Source organism: Rhododendron vialii, chromosome 7a (assembly GCF_030253575.1).
Source record: "Rhododendron vialii isolate Sample 1 chromosome 7a, ASM3025357v1".
NCBI lineage: Eukaryota > Viridiplantae > Streptophyta > Magnoliopsida > Ericales > Ericaceae > Rhododendron > Rhododendron vialii.
Genome location: NC_080563.1, coordinates 32,232,280 through 32,252,056, shown reverse-complemented (window position 1 = coordinate 32,252,056; position 19,777 = coordinate 32,232,280). Strand labels below are relative to the sequence as shown.

The following is a 19,777-nucleotide window of genomic DNA, read 5'->3' as shown; positions in this document are numbered from 1 at the left end:
ATGTTTTTAAAATCATTGTCGTGTAGAAATGATTGAGATCTATCAAACAAGATTCATGTGACATATTTTTAACAATATACATTGTGAGGCATATGCAATTAAAAATGATATGCAGAACTATAGTGGACATTTAAATAGGGACGGAGGGAGTAACATGTTTCAACAAAAAAAAATATTGTGCTAGTAAAAAATTAAACTTGTTCAAATAAAGTTTAGACACTATAAGAGTACAAAAAATCGAAATACCATAATTAATGTTGAAGAAACTAATTTGGAGAGGGAAAAGAGATGCTAAAACAATAATATATAGAAAAAAGTTCACCTTTTCTCCCGGAAGTTCATCTTGGTTCGTTTGGTAAGAGTTCCGTGTCATACAAAAGAGGTTTCTGGTTCGAGTACCGAAATTTGCCAAAGACGCGGAAAAAAATTGTAAACATTTTTATTAGCGATGAAAAAATTCCTCGCAATAGTGAGGAATAGTGTTAGAATAGCCGAGGAAATATATTCGCTAATACATTTTGCGAGAAAATCAGGTGCTTTGGTGATGAAACTATATCCTCGCTATAACCGTTTCATGTTGTAGTGTCGGAATTATAGAATTCACAATTTCATGTTGTAGTGTCGGAATTATAGAATTTACAAGGAAACCCTAGTCAATTGTGTGAGGAGTAAACCTTCAACCAACTGGACAAATCATTTGGTTGAAAGAAAATTACCTTTTGCGGTGGGAACAACAATATATAGTGCTACCCCCACCACTCACTTTCACTGCTACCATAGTTTCACCGTTCGTGAGAAATTTTTTTTTTTTAAAATTCAGACCGTCCAAAACACGTTGAACAATAAAATTAAAAGCGGTAAGAAAAGCAGTAAATTAAGGGAGAGTAGTTTTGCGTAGACTTTATGCAGCGTGAAATAGCCGGCCGAATGATTCCTACTTTGAAAGAAATGGTTTCACCAAAGCCTTGAGAAGGACGTGAACGGAGGTGACTGCACCTTTTTCGGCTGTTCTATTCGCCTGCACGTAATGAAAGCGATATGTGAATGATTAATTATTTAAAGTGTGGTCTGGGCATCTCGCTATTCACAGTCCGCGGAGGTTTCTAGATATACATTTACCATTTCAAAACGTTTTGATCGAGATAATTCTAGCCGGCCAGTTGGACTTTATGTCATACTGCTTACTCTGGAGCCACTGAAATTAATTTGGTTTTCAAGATTGCATCCAAAGAGAAGCAGGGAGCAATACGTACGGCCGCGCGATACCATTAATTTGAAGATTTAGAGTTGATTGTCATTCAGGTGTTCAATTGTGAATTACCTTAGTTGACTTCTATGATGTGAAAATTTTGACAAAAGCCATTGTCGGAGCCAAATTTTGCACCGATGACTTCTCCGTTTTTTGACCAGAAAAAAATATCGATGGACGGTGGACTTGAATTCTGTTGAAAATGTGGCCACATTAATTATGAACCCTGGATTTTGCTCTAATGTAATGCAGAGGGTATCAACTGCATCCAGGCTATCTGTGGGGAAAAAAGTCAGACTATATCTCATGGTTTTTTTTTTTTTTTTTAACGGAGGAAGAACCCTACAGCCAGGGCACTATATGGACCCGACTGTGCAATCCAAACCTCCGGGGAGCTAGAGCGGCCACATTAGTCACGGCCCCCTACTTATTTCAGGATACTCACCCGGAGGGAAATCGAACCCTAAACCTTGAGGAGTACTCCCGAAACTTGGGCATCTGCCGAAACCACTGGGGCAACCCTTGGGTGTATACTGCTCACCTAAAACACACAAACTTGATTAGTATAGCACAGATGCTACACATTTTACGCCCAGGAACATATTTTTTCACCCATATAACATCCAAATGAACTGTTTTTAGCCCTTTTCACCAAACACATTTTGGGCGGTGCATAGATGTGAAAGTAATTGTCTTTTTATAACTGATAGTGATGCCTCTCTGTTTGTTAAATATGGTGTTAATCATCAAAAGGACATGTGAAAAGTAAATCCCTTTTTCTATTGATTGATTCATTTTAATTGGCTGCTAAACTAGACGGATAAGGACCCCATTCATTTATGGAAACCTTGTTTCTTACTAATAGTTTCTCTCCTCGTACGGAATGAGAATCTCTCTCTCTCTCTCTCTCTCTCTCTCTCTCTCTCTCTCTCCAAGTTCTAAATTAGTAGAGTAATTGGCTTCCAAAGTAGACTGTGAATAAAAAGCAAGATTTTCCGACCCCACTGCATATTTTCACATGAGTCCTTTTGTCTCTTTGAATTCCCTTTTGTGCTCTCACATACTCTAGCAAGGAGTAAAGAGTCTCTCACTCTCTCTCTGCACTATTACCAATATCACGTCAATTGTCGCATGAAATTTGTCTCAATAATCGTACGGAGCGATCCTAGCTAGTGAAATATTTTCATTAGTTAAAACCAAAAATGGCTCAATGCATTGAACCAGACAAGCTAGAACACAGAGAGTATCTTTCGTGTTACATTTCGCTAGGAAATTTCTGACAACTGGAGATCGATTTGGAAGGCTCACGGTGCGTGTTGTGGTTGAGCAACTTGTCAAATCCAGTTTGAATTGGAACAGAAGAAAACAAAATAAAGAATTGCCCTTTGGGTTTTTAATAACATATCTTGTTCGGTATGCTGCGCACTGGTCACGGATTGATCCATGATATTGCATGGAACAAAAGTCGTCACATTATTATGTAACTGAAACAATGGGCGATCATTACCTGGTAGCTAGGCTGCTAGTCTAAGGCCTGGAATATAAAGTTTCATTCATTACCTGATAACTTGTATGGGGCTAGGACTTAGGCCGAATGAGATTTTACTCTGACTTTGATGGGACGGCATGTAAGTTGGGAGTGGAATGGATTGGTCTTTAGAAATTAGTCAGAGGGGCCTAATAGGTGCGTGATGTTAACAATATTAGAGCTATTTATGCCCCCTAAGTTGCATTTGTTTAGCCAGGCCATTTATCTTGCTACTTGGTGGAGTAAGCGTGTTTTAATTTTGCGTGTTTCAGGTTTTGACTCGAATGCAAAACGGGTTTACAGGAGAGCTTTGGATGAATCCTGTTAATTAGAACATTTCAAGGAAATCATAATTAATCATCCCAATTCGGGAGGAAAATACAAGATCGAGATCGATTCAATCATGAAATTGGAGTCAACTCAGTGCGACGCTTAGTATTTTGACTATATCTCCCTCATATGATATCCAATTGGGATGATTCAAGCTGGGATACAAGCTAATGAAAAAAAATACAACTTCGAGTGAAATAGCATTTTCCCAATTCAGACATTTACTAAGTCAAAATGGGCATGCAAGATCAATTGTGAATAATGGTTGAAAGAGTAAAGTTCCTTTGGGCCTGTCCCTGACATTTTGGGAGCAAAAACGAACTTCAAAATTAGGGCCCTTTTCATACTTCTACGAGCGAAAAAAAAAAAGTTTATAAATCTAAAAATTTTAAAATATATATAATAAAGTGGATTAAATTTCCGAAGTAGTGATCATTACAAAAATTAACAATTAGCACTTAAATATCACCCTTTTTTTTTATTTTTAGCTACAAAAAATAATTATGCTTGCATAATCAATCTTTCCTTTGATATTCTTTTGTAATGGATAATATAACTACAAAATGGGACCTTTGGAACTTTTATAAGAAATAATTACGGGCACTTTGGGTTTCTTCATAATGGTTTTTTATTTTTTATTTTTTATAGCTTAATGGGCTTATTTTCTATATCTATCACCCGATAAAAATTTGGGGGCCCGAGGCGCAAGTCTTCATCGCATTCCGTCAGGAACAGACCTACAAGTAAAAAGCAGGAGTGAAGCAGGGTCACTCGGCTTGGTCGTATCCCAGACATAATAGGTTGTTTGGCCCAAAAATTCATTCTCCACCCTACGGTCATGTCGTATCCATCGTATAAGCAGTCCGCCTCCTCACGATCAACGATCAATATATATTATGCATGGTTCCAATCGAGGGATCTTCATTCCTTCATTACCTCCACCATTAAACAACACAAACCAAGGCACATCCACTAGTAATTAAGGTATACGCACTTTGTTCATACTTAATACAGAACATTCATCCATACTCTCCGTCATCTAACTTGATTGTGAGAGAGTCCACGACCGGCAACAGTACCACTGGCCATTGGACTTGTTTTGCAGGAGTCCCTTACTTAAATTGTTTAAACAAGATATGCAACCACTGTTTTTTCCATCACCACTCACTTCACATATTGTTCCATATTTCCATATGCTTTACACATTTCCCGGATACTCTTCAAATATACAAATATTTTAGAAGTTTATAATGTGCAATTATCAACCGCCAATAGCATAACATCATCACAATATTCATGGGCACCATGCACTATTTGTACTTCCTGGCAAGCAAAGCAGCACACAACTTATGAACACTGATCCTCTGTACCGAAATTCCTCTGTACTGAGGAATTCTGACAGTTGGATCGCATATTAACTATTAAAAACAAATAAATGGTCATTTAGGGCCCGTTCGGACAAATAAGTCACAGTAGCTTATTTTTTGTCCTTATTCAAATTTTTTTCGTATCACTTGGCTTATTGTCATTTTTTTGGGGATTATTGCATCCTCACGACAAGAGGAATTTAAAAAGTAAAAAATTTTGACCGAAATTCAATTTTTTTTGAATAAAGACGAAAAAATTGGCTTATTGATTTACTTTCGTCTTTATTCAAAAAAAATTAGATTTCGGTCAAAATTTTTTACTTTTTAGATTCCTTTTGTCGTGAGGATGCAATAATCTCCAAAAAAATGACAATAAGCCAAGTGATACGAAAAAAATTTGAATAAGGACAAAAAATAAGCCATTTTGGCTTATTTGTCCGAATATCCCCTTAATACATGGGTATACAAAGGATTTCTTGTGCCATTACTTACAACCTCATCTGAACTATTTGCCACCGCGTAAAAGTTCATAACCACAAGGCCTAGTAATAATTAGTATTCCCATATGTCCCTTGTCTAGAAACTTTCTATAAATGTCTTCCATCACAATATCACGTGCAATATTCTGTTCATCTTATTATTGCCCATATAAATGCCCAAAACCCTTAAGAGGACCCATGGGATTTTGTTGAGACTTCTTTGATATTGGTTGCCTTTAGAGTTTAGATACAAAGATTTCTAACACAGAGAGAGAGAGAGAGAGAGAGAGAGAGAGAGAATGGAGTTAGAAGCTATTCTAAGTCAAAAAGACCATTTTGGTTACACAAGTAAAGACCTTTACGACTTGTTACAAGGAAACTGGGGCAGCGAATTTGGTATACCAGAACAGGAGGAGGAGGAGTATGGCTCTTTCGAATTTCACGAGGGCCAAACCGAAAATTCGAACCATACAAATTGGAACTCTCCACCACCTACCTCATCGATGTGGCCGTATTCATATTTGGATCAGTGGGGTGCGAATAATCTCAACTCATCCTCAGAAGTACCCGACACAACGAGCTTTTATCCTCGCGAGGAATTCCAGCAGTTGGATCCAATTTCAACCAGGCCAAGGCCACGGCGTTCAAGAAGCAAAAAGAACATGGAAGAGATTGAGAGCCAGAGAATGACCCACATTGCTGTGGAGCGTAATCGGAGAAAACAGATGAACGAGTACCTCTCTGCTCTCCGAGGACTAATGCCAGATTCCTACGTTCAAAGAGTACGCTCTCCCCTTTTCCGTCTCTCTCCCCCTCTCTCTCATGTATACCTACATTCTGTATTTTTTCTTCGGCCTAGCATTAATTTTTGAAATCTATTGAGGTAGAGAGCATAAACAGCCCCTCAAATTATCAGTGCCTGCTCAAAGGTATGGGGGCCCGAAACGAAGTCCTAATATGAGACTCTATATACATCTTTGACCATTAAGTCTGCAAAAACAAAATAAAAATATCAATCTAGAATTCAAATTTCAGAACAAAATTTATGATAGAAAGACCCGCACGTTTAGGGAGAAACTAAAAGTCTAATGAAAGAAACTTTAGAAAAATTCAATGTTTTCTGCTTCGAAATTCAACAAAATTTATAGTTAAGCTAATTGACAGTTTAAAAAAAAAAGGAAAAAAATTGTGCATACTATTCACTCTTCAATTCTGTCCTTATTAATTGCGAGAATCTTTGCTGAAAAAGGTTGAGAAAAACTTAAGGGGCCGAGATTCAAGCCCAAATCCTTAAACAATGAAAGAGATTCGGCTGTAGACTATCAAGTAGAAGTTATTTGAAGGATATTGGAACTCTTTACAATAATTGTCCAGTATAAGCTATATTTATTGGGGCCCTCCTCCGGCCAAAAATTTGGGGCTCAAAGAGATGACTTCCTTGGCTTTCCCTCCAAATCGGCTTTGATTATCTCCACCAAAAAATGAATGTATCGATGTTCGGGTCCATGCACAACACCATGATGATAATCTTGAAAGAAAAATATGAAGACTTTTACGCGATCCAATAACCGAAAAAGGCATACTTTTGAATACTGTCATTTTCTCAACTTTATAAAGTCAAAACATAGGACGCGAATAGAAAGGCAAAATAAATTGCATCAAGGGAAATTGCATCATTTTGGTTGTGGACACTGTAAGACAAGAGATGACACATTGGCCCCGTTTTTTCCGAACCCATTTCAATCTTTTTCCAATTTCCATTCTCACCTCACTGACCTGAGCTATTGGTCAAAAATCAAACACATAAAAATATCATCAATTTTGGGAACATTACGACAATGCACCTCTAATCTTGAGATGAAACTATCAATGTTTTAAGCTATCTACAGACTGCGGGGAACGTAGCAGCTGTGTAGAAATGCGCCCTGTTTTAATCTACCGGCGGTAAATGCAGCTCTTACAAAAACTTTAGCGTTCAAAGGCAGCAGATTAACAAATATGTGTGTGTAGCTTAGTGGTAGGCATCATGTACGAGCATTTGGTTGGGGTTCAAACCAAACTGCAACTAACATTACTTGCTTTTGCTGAGAAAAAAAAGAAAAACAAGTGTGTGTGTTTTTGTGCCAATCGCGTTTACCGAAATTCAACAACACATGATTCTTATAGAAGTGAGTTGATTGTTGTCGCTGTGATCAGGGTGATCAAGCATCCATAGTTGGAGGCGCTATCAACTACGTTAAGGAGCTCGAGCACAAGCTACATTTTCTCGGTGGAGAAAAGCGAACGAACCAGAGGTTTGAAGCTGGTACTTCTTCCTTGCCTTTCGACGAATTCTTTGCCTTCCCACAGTACTCAGCAAGCACGACTACTCCTTGTGAAAGTTCGGGTGACCCGATTTCCGCCTACGCTGATATTGAAGTGACAGTGGTTGAGAGCCATGCCAATCTCAAAATAAGAACCAGAAAGCGGCCGAAGCAGCTCATGAAAATGGTTTCTGGGTTGCAAAGCCTCAGGCTCACTGTCCTCCACCTCAATGTTTCTACTGTTGATCAAACTGTCCTCTATTCCCTGAGTGTCAAGGTTAGTCCGATTAGTTTTTCAAAATTATACTTCTTATTCTTTATTTTGTAATAATACTTTTAACATTTTTATGGGTTAATTTTACAAAATTTATACCACTACTACATTTTTTGGGGTACTTTTTTGAAGAGCAAACATTTTTGAAAATGGACAAACGGAGGGATAGTGAAACCACCAGACTGTTTTTTATTTATCATGCTAATAATTTTCTTATTTTTTCTGTTCTGAATCGTGTGTATATGCATACATATGTACGTAAATGTATATATATTGTGGCAACAAAAAATATTTTTTTATATTTGTTCTGATGGGAGTAATTAAAAAAGTAGTATATAGATATAAAAACTCTGGGTAGTGAACTACAATTCTTTTTAGTTTGTTTTGGGCAATTTTGAAATCTTTCATAGTATAAATATAAATTTTGAATTTTGAATCGGAAGTTTTTTTTCCCCGCTACAGATGAAAACCAAACGAAATAATTAGTTTACACGTTCTTAGTTTCCCTGCAATAATAGAGAAATTTTTGGATGCCAAGCGGGTATCACATGGCGGTACCCGTTGGCGATCCCAATTGTCCAAACGTGTTTTGGACGGCTCAGATTTATTCCCCCTCTCTCCTCTCCTCTCACCCCACCACTCTCCTCTTTTTCTATCTCTAAAATCCGGACCGTCCAAAACACATTCGGACGGCTAAAATTACCGATGGGGTACCACGTGTGTGATACCCACCCGGCACCCAGAAATTTCTCTAATTTCTCCCAATAATGATCTGAGGGGAAAAATCCCGAGATTTCTAACGAGTTTTTGGTGACGTTGATACAGGTTGAAGATGATTGCAGCTTGACATCAGTGGATGAAATAGCCGCGGCAGTGAATCAGATGCTTGGTAGAATTCAGCCAGAGGCTGCCTTGCTCTGAAAAATTAAATTAGTTTCCCCTGCAATATTATTTATTTCTATTTAAATTCATTCTTATGCTTTTAATTTTATTTACCGCGCGTAGTGTATTATGGGCTGTTCTTTAAATTTTAGCAATCTTTTGTACTCCTATAATTTCTCATTTTTATCTCTCTGAAATAGCCGCAGCTGTGTGTTTTGTTTTGGAGTGTGTATTTTCGTATTTTTCATGAACTTGAAATAAAATCTAAAAGGCATGAAAATCTTCGTGATGTAGTCTCGTTATTAACTAGCATTAAACTTATTTGCATTTTTACAGTATAATTTTTGGAAAAATATATTTTTGAATATTATAATTTCAATAGAATGTAAGTTAATATTGTATATTACACAACTAATTTTTAATTATCTACAAAGAAAATAAGGCCGTGTATATGGATAATAAATAAACAGTAGAAAGGGCATCATGGTCAAATGTAGACCCAAGATCCAATAATTTGATTATACTACCAAACAATTTCATGATGCATAATCAACTTTTCATCCAATCACCAAACACTTTCACAAATTTTGATTATGAGTTTTACATAATCTCAGAATCTACAATCATAGTCAATAATCATAATCTAGTACGTACCCAATAATTTGGAAGAAGAAAAAAACCAACCCAAATTTTCTCTTTCACCGGTCTGAGAGTTTAGGAATCTAACAAAATCACAATGCTCGCTTATATATATGTGACCGTCACAAATTCCAATAACTCACGCCTCTGGGCCAACTGACGAACCCTTCTCTCCCCCTTTTCTATCTCAACTTCAACTGAGGCATCAAATCCTCAACTGTGAATTGCTGTTGCAAAACCAGCACAGAGGCGTTGCTCTTCATATCGGAAGACGCAAGAATGTCCCCGAGGATTCCCAATTCCTGAAAATCGTTAGCCCATTCGACGAGTCCCGAAACCAACGGGGACTCCTCGTCCACTCTCCTCCCCACCAGTATGAAATCGATGTTATCGTCCAGCGACATGAGTACCCTCGACGTCTCAGCCCCATCTCTCACGTTTATTTCCCGAAAGTCAACCCGATCACTGTATCCGCTAACACCACTCAAGTCCGCGATCGCTTTCATGTCGAGCTTGGCTTCGATTAAATCAGTGACGAATTCGTCCTCGGCTATCAAGCGAATGACCGTAAGCCTAGCGTTACGGTTCTCAACCATGCGAGCCCCATATGCCAGAGCCTCCCGAGAGTCCGGTCCTCCAGTGAATACCACACACACATGGTATTTGGACTCGTTTTCGATTCGAAAATAAGTCAAGATTTTCTTGTCCACGAGGATTCCGACTGAGCAGGGAGCTTTATCGAGGAGTTTCCTCTTTACTCCCCTCACCGGGTTACTCTCTGATTTTTCGAAAGGCACGATTATAAGGGAAGTACTCTTTTGAAGGGCGAGCGTACAAATGTCACCATGCATGGAATCATAAGGCGTTATCGTGGTGTAGTACTGATTTTTCACCATCCCCTCATGGTGAATCTGGTAATGTCGAAAGGTGGATATGATGCGGGCAGTTCTGGTGGCGTTAGAGGAGGAGCGGTTGTGGAATTGGTGGTTGATAAGCAGTGGGTGCTCACGACCTTCGAGCTTCAAAAGGTCTAGAACGTAAGTTCCCAAGGGGCTCTCTCTGGTGGGAAAAGTGGCTTTCAGGAGATTCAGCAAGCCGAAAGTCGACTCCTCTTCATGTACGCATATGAGAATCCGAAGCTCATTGTCGCGCCTCAGGTGTTGTACGGTTCTCCTTCTGTAGTTTACGTACCTTTTCGAAGGATCGTAGAGGTAGCTGATTAAAGGAGTGGCAATGGCGGCATGAACTACTGCCATAATTGTGAGAATTGAGTAGAGTTCTTCATTGAGCAGCTGCCGGTTAAGTGATCAAGATAACACAAGGAAACAGTTATTCAGACCGAGAGCAATTCCCAGAAAGGTATCCAATTATGCTATGCTGATAGCACTAAGACAGTGGACATTATTGATGTTTAGTCATGATCATTTGTTTAAGTTTGTGTTAGTTATTGAGATAAATCGTTCATCTCGACGAGAGTAATCTGAAACTTATAGAAGTAAGGCCCAGAGTGTTACAAGACGACCGCAATGCGCTATGCTACGGTGGGACGACTCCAATGCTGCCATTTTCAATTTTGAAAATTGTCTAATTTCCCTAGTTCTGCAACACATTTCTTCAAAGAGAGAAACTTATTCACGGTTCAGCCGTGAACAAGTTCTTTACAGCAGCAATCAACCGCAACCGTCCAAAAGTGTTCTGAACGATCTGGATTTTAATTAAACTTTTTCGGGAAAAATTTTAACAAAACACTTTTGGACAATCATGATTGGCTTGGTAAACAACTATTCAGGCTCTACCGTTAAAAAGATTTTCTCTTCTTCAAAACTCTAACATCATTATGCATACAAAGGAAAACCTTATGCCTGGAAATTTTGAAGGAAGGTACACAATTAACTGTTATGCTGGCCACACTTCGATCATTATAGAAGCCTCGAATGAAAACCTATTGCAAACAAAATTGCGACTCTCTTTCCAGAGAACCCTATAAGAAAAACCAGGGCCGGCCCTAAGTATAGGCCCACTAGGCAACCGCCTAGGGCCTCTCGTTTTAGGCCTAAAAATTGGGTCCCGAAACAGTAGAATATATTAAATATTATGCATGTGAAGAATATTAAAACTAGGCTATTGTGGCATAATGGTTTGGTGCGTGGGTAATTAGTGTTAGGTTATTAGATCGATACTCGGCATATCTATTTTTTTAACACCAGTAACTTTTGTAAGTCGTACAAAAAAACTGTCTCAAAATAAGAGTTCGGAGCCTCGAACTCCGGATCTACTCAGGATCAAGTAGTGCCAAAGAGGTGATACACAATTATGCCACTGAACCACAACATTAATTTGCCTCTTTTGTTGAACAACTAAATAATATAGTAACATATTAGAGGTTCCATTTTCAAACACCGCCTAAGGTCTCGAAACACTCAGGGCCGAGCCTGAGAAAAACTAGGATAACAGGGAAAAGAATAGAGTTACCGAGAATCGCAATGCACGTTTGAAGAGCAGAACATCGAAAAATCCTTGCGAGCACAAAATGAGGCCAAGAGCAATAGAATCCTTGTATGGCATCCTGAAGAATCGCGAAGGCACAACAGACCCGAAAAGTTTCCCTGCGTAGGCGAGGACTATTATCACCTCAACGGGGCCGAGATGTTTAGCCTTTATAAGACCAACATTCACATGGCGACATGCGTCGATGATGTAAGATGGCATGAGCAATGCGTTGACAAAGAGATTAAGTTTATCTGCTAAACCGGAACCCAGAGGAGGACCGGCTGGCACGGCGAATCCTAATACCATCGCTCCGAAGTAGGCTTGCAACCCTATGAATTCCGACGCGAATGAAGTTCCGAATAGCAACATGGTCATCACAATTAGATGTGATTCTCTTATGGTGCTTCCTTCTGGGATTCTCTTCATCATCCGAAACATTATCGGACGAAACAAGAACACGATCACCAGAATCATGCCAATCCTGGAAAGCTCCATTTTTAAAACCTCGCTCATCGTACTGTTCAAATGCTTGATCCTGGTATACGTGGCGCTTATGACTTTGAGTAAAACGCCGCACAAATTGCTGATCAGGGAGGAGGAGAGGGCGAGGCGACCTATTTCTGAATTCAGGAGCTTTAGATCTTCCAATAGGACGGAAGTGACTTGAAAGGAAGTGGTTGCCGAAAGAATGGAGATGGTGTCGAGGTTGGTGGCGAGGTTGACGTTTGTTTTGCCCAAGGCATGGGCTATGGGGACGGCCAACGCAACGGGAAGCAAGAATGCAGTGATGCCGACCACCCATGCCATTCTTCCTGATGTCTTGATCACGCCTAGGTCGGTTCGGACTCCAACCAAGAATGTCAAGTACATTAGGCTCAGAAGTTCGAGGACATCGATAATTATCGTCTGTTTTCCCCAGAACAAGCTTGCGTAGAAGTTTCCATCGGTGAATAATTGGAGAATCGAGGGGCCTAGGAGTATTCCAGTCTGGTCGAAATGAAGAAATCATTAGCACGAAAAGTGTTATCTTGTGATGTTGCAAATTGTTGCTTTGAATTTCCTTTATGGTCATCTCCTTTCATGCCAAACCAACCAGCATCGTTGATGAACATTAACTTTGTTTTCGTAACAAAATTCGAGAAACTTCGTTTCCATATTCCTAAATTCATTTTCGTAAAAAAAATCTGTTTTTTTGGAAGCCAAATATAAATTTTCTCACACAAATTCGAGTGAAAGATGTTGTGATGATCATGCCAAGGGTAATTCGATACAAACAGAAGTTACGTAGATAATTATCGCAGAAATTGATGGGGTGTTTCAGGATACCTTCATCCCAAACCAAACATCTACAATTGTGGCTTATAATTTCCAAACAATCACAGCCACATCATTATAACCGAATTTTGTGTACAAACAGAACTTAATCTACAAACCAATTTTGATGTACAAAATTGTTGAGAAGGGAAAAAGAGAGAGAGAGATTATATATTACCAGCATGTCTGAGACAAATCTAGGTTGTTTGAGAGGCCTCAGGAGCCTTTGGAAGGTTGTTGAGATGATAATGACAGTGCCAAGCTGCAGCATAAGAAGCGGCAGAGGATATTTCAAAGGGTTATCTGTCCTGAACAGACCTTTAGACCTCACGGAGGCGCCCATATATTCACAGGTAAATGGCAAAGAGAAGATGGTCATGTTAAATGGCACCTTCACCGGTTGACTGCCATTATTCGCCATGGTTTTCTTTCCTTTGATGCGATGAAGGCTGCGGGGGTGAGGAAGAATAATGATTCAGAGAAGGGTTTAAGGGAAAACAAGAAGAGAAAATTCGATATAATCTGGTTCTGTTTTCGCGCTTTTCTTTTTCCCGGATTTGAAACGGGGAAATAATTCTGGTTGGGAAGAAATGAGATAGAACTGAATCAATATATTCTGGTGAGGAGAAAAAATTGTGAGGTGGGGAAAAGCTTCGACGTTCATGTTCTACGTACCTAAGCTGGAATTCATACTAATAGGCATGTTCCTTTCATTAATTGTCTTTAAGAGACAAGATTTACTAGAGACACAACCTTTCATTCAAGGGTGCCTATAAGTCCTATAAATAGGCTGTTTGTATAGTCATTCGGTGGATTGGAAAATTCCATATTGAATTGCGCTCTCTCTCTCTCTCTACACATTCTCTTCCTAGAATGACAAATCGATATTCTGTTATTCCACAGAAATAGAATATCAGTCCTTGGTTCTTTTACATTTGCTAAGTGGATATTCTGTGTGTCTTCGCTTGTGCAAACACATACAGAAAAGAACCTAAAGTTCGGATTCGTTTTATCTTGAAGGCGGATTTAATGTAATCCGGTGCACACCTTCTGGCGGGGGCAGATACTGTCTTTAGGACATGCAGCGTTCTCCTAATGGGACTCGAATGGTTTCTATCGTTTCCAGATTTTTCAAGAGACGACCCCATCACTTTCATCATTTTGAAGACCGGATTTTCAACAGATTTTTCTCAATAATTGGTTTTTTGAATCAATAAGGAGGTTTAGGGTTTGCTCGGAATGGGAAAGAAGGAGATACATTTGGATTTTTTTTTTTGACTCTGAGGGTTGCCTAGGTAACCGTAATGTATCGTAACTACTTTAAAAGTTCTAGATTACGTTCCAAGCATTCAAGGGTATGTAATTACCCAAATAGGGTGGTTCATTGTAACCATTTATGTCTTTTAGAAATTGAATTGATATATGTTAGTAAACTTATATCCGTATAAAGGTGCAGATGGTCTCATAGTTGAAGAGAAGGATTTTTAAAAGCATGATCCCTTCCAGAAAAACAATTAAATTAATAGGCTAATTAAGGAAATAAATAATCTCAACAGATACAAGGGGCATAACATGCGCACGATACATGAATCTAGGCTGACTAAACTACCCTCGATTGGACGATATAAAGCTTAATTGGCTCCATACTTTGTTTCAGAGGCACGAAGAATAACAACAATAAAAGAAGCTCTAACTTACTTGGCATGAATATACGGAAAAAAGCTCTAACTTAGTATTTGTGTTCAGTACATGGATTTTGAAATGGGGGATTACAGCTCATATAGTCGGGTTTCTACTTCGTTCTCTCCTTCCATAACCCAAAAATGCTCCAAATTCCCAAATCATTGTTATGGTTGTTGCTCTCTTCTAATTTTATTTCGTCATAACAACATCAATGGGTGCGTGAGTATGTGTGTTGGTTGTGTGGGTTAGGTGTATGTGTGTGTTCCTTTTCTATGGGTGCATATCATGGCTAGGGTGTGTCTATAATATTGGGGCTGGTTTGGTGATAGTGGGCTGGCTTGGTGAGGGTTGGGTTATGCTGTTTGGGTGTGATTTCTGTTTAGAGTCAGGTTGGTGTGAGATTTGGTTGGGTGTGGGTTGGGTCTGGTGTGGTGTGGTGTGGTCTTTCCTTTTGGGGAAGGGGAGGTCTATTCTTCCTTAGGGAAGGTCAGGTGTTGTATATTGTGCTTGGTTTGAGTTTTGGGGTTGCGTTTTGGTTTCTTTCCTTTGTGTCTGTCTTTGGAGTGTGGGCTTTTCTTTTGTCTGGGGTCTGGCATCTATGTTCTTAGTTTGGTTGGATTCTGGTTCTATCAGGCTTGATGGGTATATTTCCATCTTTTTTGGCTTTTTCTTGCATTTGGATGCTACTGCTTATTCTATGATTTGATACCAACCTGGTATCCAATCTTCTTGCCTCTGGATTGCTGTTGGTTTGCTGTCTGATCATAAATTCAATGGGATAATCTTATATCCCTTTTGATGAATGTCTCTTGGTTGCTGTTGGAACGCTGTCTGATGCTGGGACGGTTGCTATCGCACTTGGATGCTGGTTGCAGCTTGGAGCTCTCTTGCTGCTGTTTTGCATGATATATTTTTGTTGATGACCGATGTGCTAGCTACTGCTTGGACTGCTGCTAATGCAGTTCTGGAATCGTTGGCTTGAATGATCGATGTCTAGATGCTATTGAGTTACTGATTGCTGCTTGGAGTAGTGCTGCTGCTACAGTAGTGGATGTTACTTGAATACCTGGGATGCTTCTATTATACTGAATGCCACTTTCTTCAGAGTATGCCCAAGGTTAAAATGCTAGTTTCTACTGTTCTTTGGTGCATGTTCATATTGAATGGGAATATGTGGATCTCGAACAGTTTTTGTCGAATATCATTGTTCATCTAGTTCAAGGATTAAAGAACTTTTACAATCTCATCTTGCATCATTAACAACACTAAGCAATCTACATGTGCATAGTAAGTTCAACGGAACCAAGAAAACAGATCAGATTTAATCAAGCTCGAGTAGTCACACATTAAGAGAAATCAAACCATACCGAGCCTTGTGTCCTTATAATAAATTTGAGTCAGCTACATGAATTCTATTTTTCCACTAAGCTCTATCTAGGGACACATTAAGAGAAACCACAATTAAGATTAAGAATATTGATGCCAACAATAGAAATCTTGTACCTGCCATCGTGCCATTATAATCACTTTTATTGCTCTCTCATCCCATGCTTGAGCTTGATGTAGGAGGGCTCAAGTTTCAAAATTAGTTACAATGTTCTTCTAACAGTTTCTCATGCCGAACGAGATTGATCATGTTCAACACCCTTCAATGAATTCAAGCTATTTGGGACATCAGACGTACGCAGTTGGATAGAGAAATGTTGTTTGTCTCCACAAAACCTTCTATCCCCTTCCATTTTGGGTAATATTGAGAATGCCCTCTCCCCAGTACTGATCATCTGATTTGAATCCTTTAATGGGTCTAACCTCCTTCGGAAGACATAACGATCGAAAACAGCTTTTTAACTATCTCAAATGATTTCAACTATTAAATGAGATTGACATTTACCTTCACCACCACAATCTTGACTGTCCAAATCATCATCGAGACCACAACGCAAAAGATATGGTGGTTACGAACTCCAGTACTCCAATTTTCCTTTTTATCTGGAGGGGATTATTGAATAACATAACCAATGCAATTATAAAGTTGCCGTCGAGAGGAAGTATTCAAAGCTTTCTTTTGACAGCTTAAGCATACATGAGGTTTGTTTTGCTCTTCCCGTACTGGTATTCAATTATAAAAACGCCGCCGGTTAAAATGGCGGAAGAGATAAAGCGTGCAAACAGTCCAAGGAGGGCAACAACTTGGCAACTTGACAGCCTCAAGTGTGCAAATTTCACAGTATTTAGAAACTTGGCACATCTGTAATAAGTGTAATTGCGATCAAAAGGATAGCAAAGAGGATTTTCTCCACAGCACAGAATGAGAAATATGGAAACTGGGGCATCTCTACGAATAGCTCCGTCATTGTCATGACTGCTGGGTCCGGAGTGCCCCATGAATTTGATTCGCCAATTGGTTTTTGGAGAAATGGTGAAAAAGCTGCCTGACAATGAGCCATGTTGAAACCTAGCTATTTCAGGAGCTATATATATGAATCCTTGATTATGGGACAACCCTCTAGTCCTCCATATGATAGCACAATCTCCCCTTGAATGTTTATTATCTGTTCAGTTCCCTAGAAATACTTATTGTCTGTTTAGTTTTCTCCTCTCTTTAATCTGACCATAAAAAAGAAAAAGTACATAACCAAGGTTAGCAATAGTACTAACATATGGATTATACCTGTGCGTGTCTAGAGTATTCATATAAATTAGGACATTAATGGCCTAGCCAAATGAAACCAAGCCTTAAGTCCCCAACAATTGGGATCGGCTATGTGAATCTACTTCCTTCATTGAGGTATGTCAATGGTATCGCGTTCTTATATAGACTAAAGAATCCTAGATCCTTTTGAACTACCATAATCATATCACTCTCTTTACTGTTTTCATCTGCCATAATCATATGTATCACTCCTCTTAGCTACGATAGACATGTCAAACCCACCTCAATCTGTTTTCTACCATCTTATCTTCTATCCACGCTAGTCTAATATTCCAAGAAGGTTTATGTTTCGAATTCTATCTCACAAAGTCTTACATGCCTGATGCCTAGCGTACTAACTTATATAAATACTGTAAAAATACACAAGTGAAAACCATAAGTATATATTATTGCTAACCTAGCTATTTACTTTTTCTTTTCTAATGGTGAAATTATAGAGAAGAGGAAACTCAACAAAGAAAAAATATTTCCTTGGAACCAAGCAGATAATGATCATTCAGGTGGAGGCTGAATTATCAGATGGATGACTGGAGAATTGTCCAAAATCAACTATTCATATTGTTCCCAAAGCAGGTCGGTTTCAACATAGTTGATGACAAGGCCAGAGAAGGGACAGGTGAAGACATTCAAGGAGATGCCCAAATTCCAATATGTCTAATTCCGTACTATGGAATGGAGAAAGTCATCGTTGCCATCCTTCAGATCTCCAGTATCGTTATCAATCACAACTATGCCAAGCTTCTTAACAATGAAATTCGTATACTTGAGATATTGTGAAGGTCGTTGCTCTTTCGATTGTTTTCTACGCAGTTTATCTCACATGCCATTAATACAATTATTGTTTCCATGATTGAATAACCTGTATGTGACAAGCAAAGGATACATCACATATGCTTGCGCTATCGAAAGAACTTTAATTTGCTTATTTCCCCTCTCATTCGCTACTTTATTAACCACGTGGTTTTGTTATATATATTAAAAACTTCCCTCCAGAAGCAAGTAAAAATAAAGTGCACTACGGACTATAAGCAACGTAATGTTTAGCGTTGTGGTCTCTACGAGTATTTGGGAATTCAGATCGACCATGGCAGTGAAGTTTATTTCAATTCCATAATCGAAATTATTTGAAACATAGTTCAAAAAACTATTTTTATTTTATTTTATGTGTGTTTTGGAGGAGGTTAAATCAATTAACGACAATAAATCAGATGACATGCCAAATCTGAACGGGACACAAGCTTTATCAGAGTCGAATCATTTTTCATCAAATGCAACATCTAATGGACCATAATAGCCTAGAGTAATTAGAGGGAGTGGAACATGGTAAATCTCGTGCGCATGGGAAAATATTAGCCGAAACGTTGCACTTGCTTCCAAAAGATGACTACATGAGCCCACCAATCGCAACGTTAAGTGTGCAATGAGAAAATAACATCTCTGTTAGAAGAGAGAATCGAGAGTATCAAGAAGTAAAACAGGTACCTGCACACACTATAAAGTAAAGAGCCTCGCCTGAAGGATCAGGCACGTACGGAAGCTGAGGAAAATGACTCATTTTTGTGGTAACATGCATAAAGCCCGAGGAACTGGACAGTGACTCTTCTATTACTATTACTTAGAAAAGAGGGTACGAAAGGTATACAAGAAGGAGAAGATAACCATACCGATACGACGAAAGATCAGCCGGAATTGGTTTACCGCCTCCGAAGTCAGAAATGCCTCGGCATGCAATCACTTTTCCTCACGGTTTGCTCTTGGCCGCATTTCCTCTAAAATTCTAACGGCTCCTTTGGAGGAAAGAATTATGGTTTCTTGTGAAATCTCTCTTTTGGATTTGAATTCAGCATTTCGGTGAGAAATAGAGAGAAAAGATTAAAAAAATAAAATAAAATTGATTGGTCCTTTTCCTTTCTCACCCAATCTCACTAAAAATGGTGAGAATTTCCCTTTCTTATCTCTCTCTTTCTCGCCATGCGAAGGAGCTGTGTAAAGGCTTATATATGTTGGAGAAAATATATGCGATAGGAATTTCTGATAGAATAATAATTCTAAATAATATTCAACGATCAAATTCAGCAATATAAATAAATAGAGAAAGAAATAGAATAGTTTGTGGGGTGGTCGAGACACGTGATAGCGCTCTCCTAAGGCTACATACCCCATCCAGTTATCTGCGAACCATAGTTTCCCGACACTCGAAATAATCAAAATATAAAGCCGAACCAAATATGTATATATGATAGAGGATGGCTGAAAATATTTAGTTCAGCAAAGAAATCAGCGTGTAAAGCAAGAGAAGGAGATTTTTGATAGAGTTGTGTGTGCTCATGGTTCACTTCAGCCGAATAACAGAGCACTAGTTTTATAGGCATTAATAACAGAGCACTAGTTTGTTAGGGCTTTAGAAGATAATGGCAGATTTTTAGGAAAAGAATAATTAGGATCGAGTAAAACAAGGAGACCAATTCAAAAGGTATTTCCACTCCTTTATCTCTAATTACTGTATATATTACCTCCTTTACAAAA

At 38.8% G+C, this 19,777-nt stretch overlaps 2 protein-coding genes across 2 annotated transcripts; one reads left to right on the top strand and one right to left on the bottom strand.

Annotated features, from left to right (window-relative positions):
* Positions 1-5,225: 5,225 nt before the first annotated feature.
* LOC131334407 (transcription factor bHLH94-like) lies at positions 5,226-8,610 on the top strand. Its single transcript, XM_058369395.1, has 3 exons — positions 5,226-5,735; positions 7,150-7,533; positions 8,356-8,610. The coding sequence occupies exons 1-3, from the start codon at positions 5,253-5,255 to the stop codon at positions 8,449-8,451; spliced, it is 963 nt and encodes a 320-aa protein (XP_058225378.1). The 5' UTR covers positions 5,226-5,252; the 3' UTR covers positions 8,452-8,610.
* Positions 8,611-8,979: 369 nt separating this feature from the next.
* Positions 8,980-13,276, bottom strand: LOC131332919 (cation/H(+) antiporter 15-like). Its single transcript, XM_058367228.1, has 3 exons — positions 13,034-13,276; positions 11,524-12,528; positions 8,980-10,343 (listed from the first exon to the last, which is right to left on the bottom strand). Exons 1-3 carry the CDS (start codon positions 13,274-13,276, stop codon positions 9,234-9,236), a joined length of 2,358 nt encoding a protein of 785 aa, XP_058223211.1. The 3' UTR covers positions 8,980-9,233.
* Between the last annotated feature and the right edge of the window lie 6,501 nt (positions 13,277-19,777).